This window comes from Salmo trutta, chromosome 4 (genome assembly GCF_901001165.1).
Source record: "Salmo trutta chromosome 4, fSalTru1.1, whole genome shotgun sequence".
NCBI lineage: Eukaryota > Metazoa > Chordata > Actinopteri > Salmoniformes > Salmonidae > Salmo > Salmo trutta.
In genome coordinates, this window is record NC_042960.1 from 62,635,062 (window position 1) to 62,647,508 (window position 12,447).

Below are 12,447 nucleotides of genomic sequence, written 5' to 3' on the forward strand. Positions count from 1 at the left end.
ATTATTCATGCAAATAGCCTATTGCATGCAGATCCATCCAAATACATATGTATATAGATAATTTGTATGTCTACGATCAGTTCATAATGGCCTGGTATTAAACTTTTATGTAATTAATTTCAGATTTTTTTTTTTTTTTTTTAAATTCGGCCTTGAAAGTAACCCCCAAAAATACTTATTAACCGGTTTTTTAATTTGCGTCGCTAGGAACTTGATGAAAGATGATCATTCGCGCCAAATTGACGTTTCATCAAAGAGAATGTAAATGACGTCGCATCTACTGGAACGCCTATCTTTTAAACGCGCATGGTTCGCTCCAATTGGCTGAGGAGGAGATCATCTGACCAACGGTCGCGGGAAGCCCTTCACCATGCGCTTGATAAGGATGCGCTGAGTTTCGTTAGGTCAATGTATGTAAACATAGCTAGCTAAATGATTTGTTGTGAAAAATACACTTTTCTAGTTTGTAACGTTTTAAGATAACCAAGTCATTTTATTGCGAGTTGTTGGGATATTTTGTATTTTTTTTTTAGGTACCCCGACGGATTGTATGTTTTTTCTATTCGCGCTGGGTTCTGGACAAGCGGTTGCAGTGCGCCACAGCCATTTTCCGGTACCGAAGCTAACTCGGCTGTAGCTAGTAGGAGTGACCACGGCAGGGGCGTGTAGCTGGTTAGCTAACTGTATAGCTAGCGACACATCTTCCGAGTAAATTTATCTGATGAACATAAACTTGTTTGAGATGTATTTTACAATTTGCGACCCGTCAACAAGAGAAAGTGTTCGCTGAACGTAAGGGAGATTTCGGAGGAAGTTTGACTTTTTGCCATACTTCTGGTTTGCTAGGTAGCAGCGTCAACTTTGCTGCGTGGCTAGCCGACTGACTTGATATTACAAGCTACATTAATTTATTTTACGGTGATTATATACATACTACAGTAGTTGAATAGTAATTACACGGATTAGCTAGCTAACAGTTGGTTAACGTTACACCTTTAGCTATAAACAGCCACTTAAAAAAAAAAAAGCGATAGCCTGGTTTTAAATGAAAATGCAGAGTTACAGTTGCCGTCGTCGGCATGGAAGTTCATCACCAAACGCCCGACCGATACGTCAGAAGTTACACTTTGCACCGAGCGATGAAGAGGACGACCCGATTGAGGACGGCAACAACAGCACAGGAGCAGAATCGGGCTTTACAGAACTGGACTCTCCGATGCATGAGCTACGGGACAGTGTCGATAAACGACTCGAACACAGCAGCCCTCTGAATCGGACTGGGGGACGCGGTGATGTGGAACTATGGGACGAAGAGGGATTCGGTTCTCCGTCTCACCTTCAGTCCCCTAGTAGCGTTATTTTCACGAAGGGGTCCCGGTCACCACGGAAAAGCTCTCGGTTGTACTGCAATTCACCGGAGCGGTCATACATTCAGGACGATGGGGAAGGCTCGAGCTCACCTATTCCAGACTGCCCCGACACACCTCCACACAAAACCTTCAGAAAACTTCGCCTTTTTGATACTCCACACACACCAAAGGTTTGACCATTTCATCCAGAAAACCTGCAAGCTGTAACATACCAACCTTTGGCTAATATTGTTTTGACAACACAGTTAATGCAGTGTAGCTAACATTTATGACGTAGTAATGGCATTTTTGTAATACTGTACAAAAGGCTGGCAGCATGACCTAGTGACTCATTGAAACTTTACTTTTTAAAATGTTTTTAAAGGTAGCTTTTGTTGAATAATAGTAACCGCCCAATGACCTATTTTCAGTAGTGGTATACAATTATATAACCCAGCAGTCAGCCTTGCAAATTGAGTCATTGATTCTAAGTCAATACTTTTTCATGGCTGGACATGCCTCCGTTATCCGCTCTGGAATCCTTGTCAACATCAGTATTTTGCATTGATAGGCATATTTGTATACATTTTCACTAACATTTCACTTCAACTTTACTCAGTTATTTATACATGTGATATTTCAGTTCATTAAGGGTATTTCACGTTATCATAATAGTTTGCTCTCTAAGTGTCTCAACATGTCTTGAATATTTTAATTCGCAGAGTTTGCTGAACAAAGCCAGAACTGCCAGCTCAGTGTCCTCAAGTAGGAGAGTGGCTCTCTTCAGGAATGTGGATTCCACAGGAAAATCTGGTCCAGACGGCAGGAGAAGCCAGACCCCTTTGGTCAACATCAACCCCTTCACCCCGGAAGCCCTTCTCATCCAGTCTGCCACTCAACAGAAGAACAACAGGAAGAGGGCACACTGGAATGAGTATGTCACTCATTTATCCTATCTTTATTTTTGCCAAATAAGTTAGTATTAGACTATCTAAAACAGTTGAACTTAGTCCAATAACAACAGACAACAATTGATCACTTATGTTTTTGTCCTTTTTCATTTGATACCTGGATGTGTCCATATGTCAGTACACACAGATTGTAACCCATTGTTATTGCTAGCTGGAATCGTTAAATCCGTTGACTAAGCATCAGTAAGGCAAAAGTCTGGCAGGAAACCAAGAGCCGTCATGGTCACTAATGAACTCTGCCATGTGTGTGTGAAGGCCTCAGTGCTGCCCTCTGGTGGTTGGAATGTATGCTAACAAACTCTTTGTCTCGTTTTATTCAGCTCCTGTGGTGAGAACATGGAGGCGAGTGACGCTGAAACCGAAGAAATCATTCCTCCGCCAAAGGTAGTTATTTTCTAACCATCCTGATTTCTTTATAGCATTGCGAGGAACTTGGTTCACTTGCAGGCATGTTATTCAGCAAAGCTCTTAACCTACACATATCCAGTTATTTTTTTATTTATTTATTTCACCTTTATTTAACCAGGTAGGCAAGTTGAGAACAAGTTCTCATTTACAATTGCGACCTGGCCAAGATAAAGCAAAGCAGTTCGACAACATACAACAACACAGAGTTACACATGGAGCAAAACAACATACAATCAATGATGCAGTAAAAAAATAAAATAATAATAAAATATATATATATATATGACTATATACAATGTGAGCAAATGATGTGAGATAAGGGAGGTAAAGGCAAAAAAATGCCATGGTGGCAAAGTAAATAAAGTATAGCAAGAAAAACACTGGAATGGTAGATTTGTAGTTAGAAGAAAGTTCAAAGTTAAAATATAAAGTTAGATGGATAACATAATGATAACAATCCAAATAACATTAGACTATTGTGATTTTTCTATTAAACCTCCTCTCTATCCTCAGAGAATCACCTTGATGGAGAGTAATATGAAGTCCAGGTACACCTCTGAGTTCCACCAGCTGGAGAAGATCGGCTGCGGGGAGTATGGGGCCGTCTTCAAGTGTGTCAAAAGACTGGACGGCTGCATCTATGCTATCAAGCGCTCAAAGAAGCCCCTGGCAGGCTCTGTGGATGAGTAAGTTGGAGTTTCTATCTGTGAAACAGTAGCACGCTCTAAATATACTGATCCACCTACTGTAGAGCCAGGCAAAACACATTTGCGCTCAAAATTTGAGACAAGCTTTTTGTGCATATGGAACATTTCTGTGATCTTTTATTTTCGCTAATGAAACATGGGACCAACAGGTGTTGAGTTTATATTTTTGTTCAGTATATATTGTGTATGGGTACTCTTGCTGAAGCCAGTCTGACATCCTCCCTTTGTTGCTGTCACCATGTATTCCAACAAGACTTGAGAATAGACAAAAAATACTATTCCCTAACGGTCCATGAAATAATAAATAATGTTAGTTATCCTAACCACAGTTAACAAACTTGAAGAAATGTTTAATCTAACTACATCTGTGTTCCACCCATAGGCAGAACGCCCTTCGGGAGGTGTATGCCCATGCTGTGCTGGGCCAGCACCCCCATGTGGTTCGCTACTACTCAGCCTGGGCAGAGGATGACCATATGCTCATCCAGAACGAGTACTGCAACGGTGGCACCCTCTCAGATGTCACGGCCGAGAACTATCGGCGGCTCGGCTTCTTATCGGAGCTGGAGCTGAAGGACCTGCTGCTGCAGGTGACTCGCGGCCTCAAGTACATCCACTCATCCTCGCTGGTCCACATGGACATCAAGCCTAGTAAGTACCACTGACAGGTTGAAAAGCATGAACTTTAATGTTAGATGGGATTTGTAATAATGAAGTGGATGTTTAGTTAACAGTGGAGACGAGAGAAACCAGCACAGTTCTTTTTTAACTATTTTTTATTTTTTATTATTATTATTATTTTTTTATATATATATATATAAATATCAGCTTAGTTTTTAACAGGAGGACGTCTTGATTCACATCCCCAATGCAATTTGTTTGAAGTGTTAGTTTTTACTTAGTCATTGACAACAAAAATCAATTTGTGTATTGTCTCTTTCAGGCAATATTTTTATCTCACGCAAGACGGTGTGCAGTGTAGACGCATGTGATGAAGAGGAGGACGAAAAGGATGGACTGGCAACCAGTGTGGTATACAAAATAGGTGACCTTGGCCATGTGACGAGGGTGAACAATCCTCAAGTTGAAGAAGGCGATAGCAGGTTCCTGGCAAATGAAGTCCTCCAAGAGGTGAGTTTTCTCTCCATTAGAAACTTGCCTTGCCCCAGCTAAAGTTATTATTATTATTCAGAAATCCAGGATAATTCAAATGATTCTTTACAACTTTCCTAATCATGTCAAACTTTTCTTTCAGGACTACAGTAACTTGACGAAGGCGGACATCTTTGCCCTGGCCCTGACTGTTATCAGTGCCTCGGGGGCGGAGCCTCTGCCCACCAATGGGGATAAGTGGCACGAGATCCGTCAGGGAAAACTGCCACCCATCCCACAAGTGCTCTCTCAGGAATTCTTGAGTCTACTCAAGGTAAGAACTTGATGTTACTATAAGCGTTTCCTTTGAATTGTGACCGCTTAATTTAAGGTTTTCTAAAAGCGTTTCTCTTGACCCTATACCTTTGCTTATACCACAGCATTATTGAATACTAGTTTCTAATTGGCTAGAAGGGCATTTGAGAATTGTCATTATAACCAGATAACGGTGCAGTTGGAAAATATATGATTCTATGCCACTGCTATTCAGTGATGTTCACTGTCCTGTTATAGGACAGACTGATAAAGCTGTGTGATTTTGAAAGATGTACTGTTCATTTGAATTGTGCTCTCAAACATCAAATGGCTGGTGTTAGGCTATTTACAGTTGCTAGTTTTCAGGAGGTAACTTTATAAATTTTTTTCTCCCCTGAAGCTGATGATCCACCCTGACCCTACCAGGCGGCCGTCCACCTCTGACCTCATCAAGCACCCGGTGCTGTTGACTGCAGCTAGAATGAGTGCTGACCAGCTCCGTGTGGAACTCAATGCAGAGAAGTTCAAGAATGCACTGCTCCAGAAGTAAGTACAGAATGGCACTGACACCAAGTGAAACAAGGATCTGATGTAGCACCCCCCCCCCCCCCCCCCCCCAAGGCTGTTTTTGTCAACACTACAACACTAAAGGCAGAGGTTGGCTAGTTGATGCTCATGCTTTTACATGGGTATACCAATTTCTCCATTCTGGCACATTGTACAACTAGTGAGCCAACCTACCCATAGTGTGACATAAATTGATTAATTGACGGCTAAGTGACATTGAAGGCGTAGAAAAGGTGGGGCTTGTAAATTAGAGGTTCACGGTATGGACTTTCGGTTTCATCTGTTTGTCTCATGGTGCAATGTTTCTCTCAGGGTTGGTCTAACTGTTCTTCATTGCTTTCCCCAGGGAGCTGAAGTTGGCCCAGATTGCCAAAGCTGCTGCTGAGGAGAAGGTTCTGTCCACGGACAGAGTCCTGACCCGCTCCACTGTTCAGCCCAACCCCAAAACCTCCAGACTCATCGGCAAGAAGATGAACCGCTCCATGAGCCTGACCATTTACTGAAATGCAGACCCCCCCCCCTCCCCCAATGATGTTGGAACATGGACTGGAAAACTGATATCTAGGGAATCTGACTAGCTACGTATTCTGTTGAGTAAGAGTGCTGAAAATGGACCCCATTTCCACTGGTCACAGGAGAGACTTTTCACTGTCAAAATCGGTGCTGTGGGTGGACCTTTTCTTGTCATACTCGATCAAGACAGACTAGACTTTGCCATACTCAATTAGTACTGACTTGTCATATTTGACCAGTAATTCTGGTAGTGGACGTCTCTTGACAGAGACCAAGCATTCCTTAAGGTAGTAACTGTACCTTTTTTTCTTTTCTTTTTTTCTTGTGGCTGACAAAAACAAGTCTAAGTAGATTGCAGAGGCTCTCCACTGTACTCCATGCACTTCCTTGAAAGCCTTGCTCTTTGATGGAGAGGGACACAGAGAAGCCCTCGGTGTGTGACCGTACCAGGCCACAGATGTGCGCACCTTAATGCCTGATTCCAGGCATCCGAGGGTCTGTCAGACATTGCTTTTAAGAGCACTTTGGAAGCAACGGGGAACTTGCCACATAACCCGCCGCTATTCATGTCTGTGTTCTACAGGGGTAATGGATTTTTCATTTTCCCATTAGAGTAGTTTTAAATCACTGCAACCATTATCATATTTGGTGGACTATAATTGTGGACCATAACATTCTTTTTTTTTGTTTAAACTATCCACAATATCTATTTTTTTAAATGGATCATGCAATACATGTAAGAAAATGGTGTCTATCAAACCTGGTTAAAAAAAGTGTTTTCTTTGCCAAAATTAAACAGATGTACAGCCTCCAACCTTATGCTTCAACCCTGCCTATGTAGCATTAAAAAAATCATTGTTCTGTACGTTCTCCGTTTCTAACTCTCTTATAGCCTGTACATTATCTTTTAATAAATTCTTATCAAATTCATGCTGGACTTCAAATTCATGTCACATATTACATAAGGCCCTACATGACTCTGTATTACCACCTTATCGCACACCTGGCACATTGAACTTATTTAGTTCAATATGAATAATCTACTAGGTGTATTTTGACTACATGCCATGAGGAAATGCAGAACTAAAATGTGCTTTCCCTAGGCGCTGAAAGCGTCTGGCAGCTTGTCACGTGACTGTCTCATTGTATCCTAGTATGAGGAAAAACGTTCAGCTACACAAACTACTTTTAGTCGCGCAAGCAGCAAGCTCAATGGCACTTCGAGACGAACTTTTAAAGCCAATATGGCATGCGTTCACAGCGTTGGACCTGGACAAAAGTGGGAAAGTGTCCAAATCACAGTTAAAGGTATGGAATTATTTACCTAGATCGTGTGTTTTGTCAAACAAACCCGAGGCACGTCGTTCCCTTAATTATTAAACAATTACACGCAGGAACTGTTTTTGAGCGTCCTAAAAAGAGGTTGCCATCAAAGTGAAGGCCATCTGATTTTGGATGGATACTTCTTAATTGCCGAGGATGCATTTGGAATTATGTCATTTTAGGCCAAATCATTGTCTGCCTTCCTATTACTACCGCACAGACACGGTGCATGTCAGACGTCAACGGTTTATGTAAACTACTTGTGGATGGTTGGGGACCTGTGGACGTTTACTGAGTCTAAATCTATAGCCTACCGTGCTTACTTCATAATCCACTTCATGTATGCCTACAATAACAGCTACTTCATAAATGTTAAGTGTTTGTCTAAGTAGACTTACATTTAAACAGCATATTTGCTGAGTTGTGTGTTTAGCTTGTTTATGGTCTAGTTTCGTGAGAAGGGCACTTATCAGTGCCATAGTGCTGAAATCACTCAGGGTAAAGTCACATACTTTGATGTGATTAATTAATAGTTGTAATAGTAGATTGCACAAGGTGCAATTTCGAAATTGGGTAGTGCATACATTTTTCTCTTGTCATGTCAGTCATTGCATATTTTAGAGCTATTTATAACTAGTCAGAAATGTCCAGATCAACTAGCCCATGTCAGCCAGCTAACGTTTTTTAGCTAGGTTTTTTAGCCCATAGATTTTGTAGTAGATGTTCGAGTCACCTGAAGACATCTTGTAATGTCTGATGTTTCCCAAAAGCTGGAAGGGGGGCCTCCAAAGTGAAAAAGTTTCAGAACCGCTGGTGTAGTTGACTAGAAACCTTTCCAGTGACTGATGTGTTCAACGCCTTCATTAAATAGAAATATATACTGTTTGGGCGTTGATGCTGCATTTAATATAACTATCGGCTCTGTGTGAACTGTGAAGTCCTGATAAGAAGAGGGGTTTTCGTCTTTGCAGGTGCTCTCGCATAACTTGTGCACTGTGATGAGGATCCCCCATGACCCGGTGGCCCTTGAAGAGCACTTCAAACATGACGACCAAGGCCCTGTCTCTACTCAGGGCTACATGCCCTACTTAAACAAGTTCATTTTGGACAAGGTGAGCCACACATACAGTAATACTATGCCCCTCAGTCAATCATTCTCTCACTCACTGCTGTTGATATGTTTACCTGTTTTGTGATGAAGGGTCACTGAAGTCTAGGATGAAGATGACAAGGTTAGAATCCCATTGCCTTAGTTTGACATCTTCAACCTTGACTTCAGTAAATGCTAGGGATTCTATTGTTGGTCAAAATGGGTCATATTGAGAGTAAAGGATTCATTTTCCAATGTCACAACATGGATACCATGGTGACACAGGCATTCCGGTGTCAGTTTTGACTGGGCTGAGCGGGAACTGTGCTTCCGCAGAGGTAGGGGGGCCAGCAGGCCAGAAGTGGATGAACGCAGTGCCCTTGTTTGGGTGTAGGGACTGATCAGAGCCTGAAGGTACAGAGGTACCGTTCCCCTCACAGCTCCGTAGGCAAGCACCATGGTCTTGTAGCAGATGCGAGCTTCAACTGGAAGCCAGTGGAGTGTGCGGAGGAGCGGGGTGACGTGAGAGAACTTGGGAAGGTTGTAGGGGTTTGTAGGGTTTTAATGGCACAGGCAGGGAGCCCAGCCAACAGCGAGCTGCAGTAATCCAGACGAGAGATGACAAGTGCCTGGATTAGGACCTGCGCCGCTTCTTGTGTGAGGCAGGGTCGTACTCTGCGAATGTTGTAGAGCATGAACCTACAGGATCGGGTCACCGCCTTGATGTTAGCGGAGAACGACCGGGTGTTGTCCAGGGTCACGCCAAGGCTCTTAGCACTCTGGGAGGAGGACACAATGGAGTTGTCAACCGTGATGGCGAGATCATGGAACGGGCAGTCCTTCCCCGGGAGGAAGAGCAGCTCCGTCTTGCCGAGGTTCAGCTTGAGGTGGTGATCCGTCATCCACACTGATATGTCTGCCAGACATGCAGAGATGCGATTCGCCACTTGGTTATCAGAAGGGGGAAAAGAGAAGATTGTGTGTCGTCTGCGTAGCAATGATAGGAGAGACCATGTGAGGATATGACAGAGCCAAGTGACTTGGTGTATAGCGACAATAGGAGAGGGCCTAGAACTGAGCCCTTCCTCGTTTTGGCATATTTGTTTTCATGCTTGTTTTTCATGACATAGAATTCTTGTGTGTTGTTCTAAAGAATTACTACAGCATTTATTCTCATCAATGACAGTATAAAATTAGAATGTTTTTGGTTAACGTTTAAAAATGTTACCGGTCAGAACCCATTTTGGACTTGGTGTGCATTTCATACCCTGGGATTTCCATTTGAAGGCAGATATTTACTGTTCAAGTGCTTCCTATGACACACACGAGGAAATAGATGACAATGGATTTTACAACACACTTTACGGTACATTAGCCCATTTCATTCTTTGACGTGTTGATATATCTTCTCCTGTCACTTCCTGGAGCTCTCATTCCTCTAATACTACAAAAAGGTTTCAGGAACCTAGATATGACATCATGGACAAACGTCAAGAGTGTCCCCACCCATGTGGATATGACCCTACCAAACAGGTCGGGAGCACCACCCCCACTCCCCAGGGAAACTCCAGCCTAACAGTCGCGTGTGTGTGTGTGTCACCTTCTTCCTCACTGACTCACTCCACTTGTCAGACAATTACAGTAACTCAGCCGGAGAGACAATCAAGTCCATTGCTGACTGTTCCACATAATTCCCCATTCTGCCATTTGGGACTCAGCAGTCCCTCACTATGTGGAGCACATCATTCTTCCTAGCCAACTGACCCTGTAGAAACCTGGAATACATTGTTAATTGGGAGCTTAATTTGTTCCCCTTTTGTTAGAAGGGGAACAAAAGAAAGCAAGGTTACACAAACAACAGAGCACCAAAATAGTTCAAGGCTGTGAACATGTGACCTTCATTTAGTTAACATTTTTAAGGCTGCTGTGGTTGAATTATTTCCTCATTTCATGTCTTGCTAGTTCAACAACTCTGTCCGTCCTAGTCTTGCCTAGACCTCGACATATTTCGATCCACGTTTCATAATAGAGTAACACATAGGCTCTATATCAAATTCTACCTTGTTTGTAATTTCATAATTACTTTTGAATCACCTGTCCTCTGCCCTCGCGCTACAGTAACAACAGGCATCTCTGTGATGTGACCATTTGACGGTAGGAAGTTTCAGTCTCCTGGAGGGCCAATGACAGTGATAAGAATGTTTGTAAACCTGTTTGGACATTCCACTGCAGAGAATACTAACGAGCATGTGTATCTGCAGTGGAGAGGCAGGACTGGTTTCTGGAGGGGCCGTGACAAGGCCCCCATTGTTGAGGTGCAGAGAGTGGGAGAATGGCAGAGAGAGAGAGGGAGACCTCAGTCTGGACCAGCTAGTACAGAGCGAGAACGAGATGACCATGACACAACATTGTGAGGACAGAGAAAGAGCTGCTATTTCATAATAATCCCACTTTCACAACTTCTATGGCTCCTCCATCCGCATCCTCTTTCTGCTTACCTCGCTGGTATTACTGTGAAATTATATTTCCCTTGAGTTGGTGTTACTGTGCAATCTTTGACTCACCCGAAACAAACCACAGCTCTATAGTGTCTGCTGATGTTGAAGGCAGGCAGGCCACACCTGTGTTTCCCCTTAGTTCATTGACCTGATTCTTACCTGGGCCACGTTCAATAGGCAAACTCTGTGGAAGGTTGCAGTGAGAAGTGTTATGAATAGACCTGACATTAAGCCCATTCTACATGTCAAAGAGTAATGTTTATTGTACATCATTTTAACTGAACGTTCCACAATGTTCTAACCTGCAGAACTCAGCCCTGTTGTAAAATATTCCCCCACCACCTCGTGAGGGGGAGGGAAATTAGAGACACATCGAACAAATTACTCAATAATAATAGCAGTATGCTTTTATTTTGTATATATGTCATCTTATTATTGTGGATTTATACAACTGATGGGTCTAATCCTGAATGCTGATTGGTTAAAACCGCATTCCAGGCGTTGTCTATTCCATAAGTTACCCACTGGCTAAATCTATTACGTTAAAATGCGATTTACTCTGTTTACTCTGACTGCGCCATCCACCGAAAAGACACAGAAGAATTTAACAAGATTCCTGTATGTTCTACCTGGAACTAATACATACGGCAGAAAATACACTGAGAAATTCTTGTAATGTCTGAATTATAGAGGTGGTAACATTAGATATAACAGAAATGTTGCATGTATTATATATAAAAACAAACGAGTCATGTAAGCTAAGCCTTAGGTCTCACATACATGGGACATACACATTTCATTGGATACACAACTGTCTGATGTCATTGACACACTTATTGAAGAAAGAAGCAAAGCCCGCTGTGAGGAGGAGGAGCAAGAAGAAGAGGAGGATATATCCGCTGTGAGGAGGAGGAGCAAGAAGATGAGGAGGATTTATCCGCTGCGAGGGGCAAGAAGAGGAGGATTTATCCGCTGCGAGGGGCAAGAAGAGGAGGATTTATCCGCTGCGAGGAGCAAGAAGAGGAGGATTTATCCGCTGCGAGGAGCAAGAAGAAGAGGAGGAGGAGGAGCAAGAAGAAGAGGAGGATTTATCCGCTGCGAGGGGCAAGAAGAAGAGGAGGAGGAGCAAGAGGAGGAGGATTTATCCGCTGCGAGGAGCAAGAAGAGGAGGATTTATCCGCTGCGAGGAGCAAGAGGAGGAGGATTTATCCGCTGCGAGGAGCAAGAAGAAGAGGAGGAGGAGGAGCAAGTAGAGGAGGATTTATCCGCTGCGAGGAGGAGGAAGAAGAGGAGGAGGAGGAGCAAGAGGAGGAGGATTTATCCGCTGCGAGGAGGAGGAGGAGGAAGAAGAGGAGGAGCAAGAGGAGGAGGATTTATCCACTGCGAGGAGGAGGAGCAAGAAGAGGAGGATTTATCCGCTGCGAGGAGCAAGAAAAGGAGGATTTATCCGCTGCGAGGAGCAAGAAGAAGAAGAGGAGGAGGAGGAGCTAGAGGAGGAGGATTTATCCGCTACGAGGAGGAGGAGCAAGAGGAGGAGGATTTATCCGCTGCGAGGACGAGGAGCAAGAAGAGGAGGATTTATGCACTGCGAGGAGGATTCATCCGCTGCGAGGA

At 43.3% G+C, this 12,447-nt stretch overlaps 2 protein-coding genes across 2 annotated transcripts in view; both read left to right on the forward strand.

The window, feature by feature from the left end:
• The first annotated feature begins 329 nt into the window (after positions 1 to 329).
• Positions 330 to 6,852, forward strand: wee1 (WEE1 G2 checkpoint kinase). Its single transcript, XM_029751682.1, has 9 exons — positions 330 to 1,540; positions 2,072 to 2,283; positions 2,641 to 2,704; positions 3,242 to 3,414; positions 3,818 to 4,086; positions 4,379 to 4,566; positions 4,691 to 4,861; positions 5,243 to 5,388; positions 5,756 to 6,852. Exons 1-9 carry the CDS (start codon positions 1,046 to 1,048, stop codon positions 5,910 to 5,912), a joined length of 1,875 nt encoding a protein of 624 aa, XP_029607542.1. The 5' UTR covers positions 330 to 1,045; the 3' UTR covers positions 5,913 to 6,852.
• A 221-nt stretch (positions 6,853 to 7,073) lies between these two features.
• LOC115192813 (switch-associated protein 70) overlaps positions 7,074 to 12,447 on the forward strand; it is a 30,149-nt gene continuing 24,775 nt past the window's right edge. The window contains exons 1-2 of the mRNA XM_029751683.1: positions 7,074 to 7,230; positions 8,217 to 8,357. Of these exons, the coding sequence (XP_029607543.1) occupies positions 7,078 to 7,230; positions 8,217 to 8,357 (294 nt within the window). The 5' untranslated portion in view covers positions 7,074 to 7,077. The remainder of the gene's footprint in view (positions 7,231 to 8,216; positions 8,358 to 12,447) is intronic.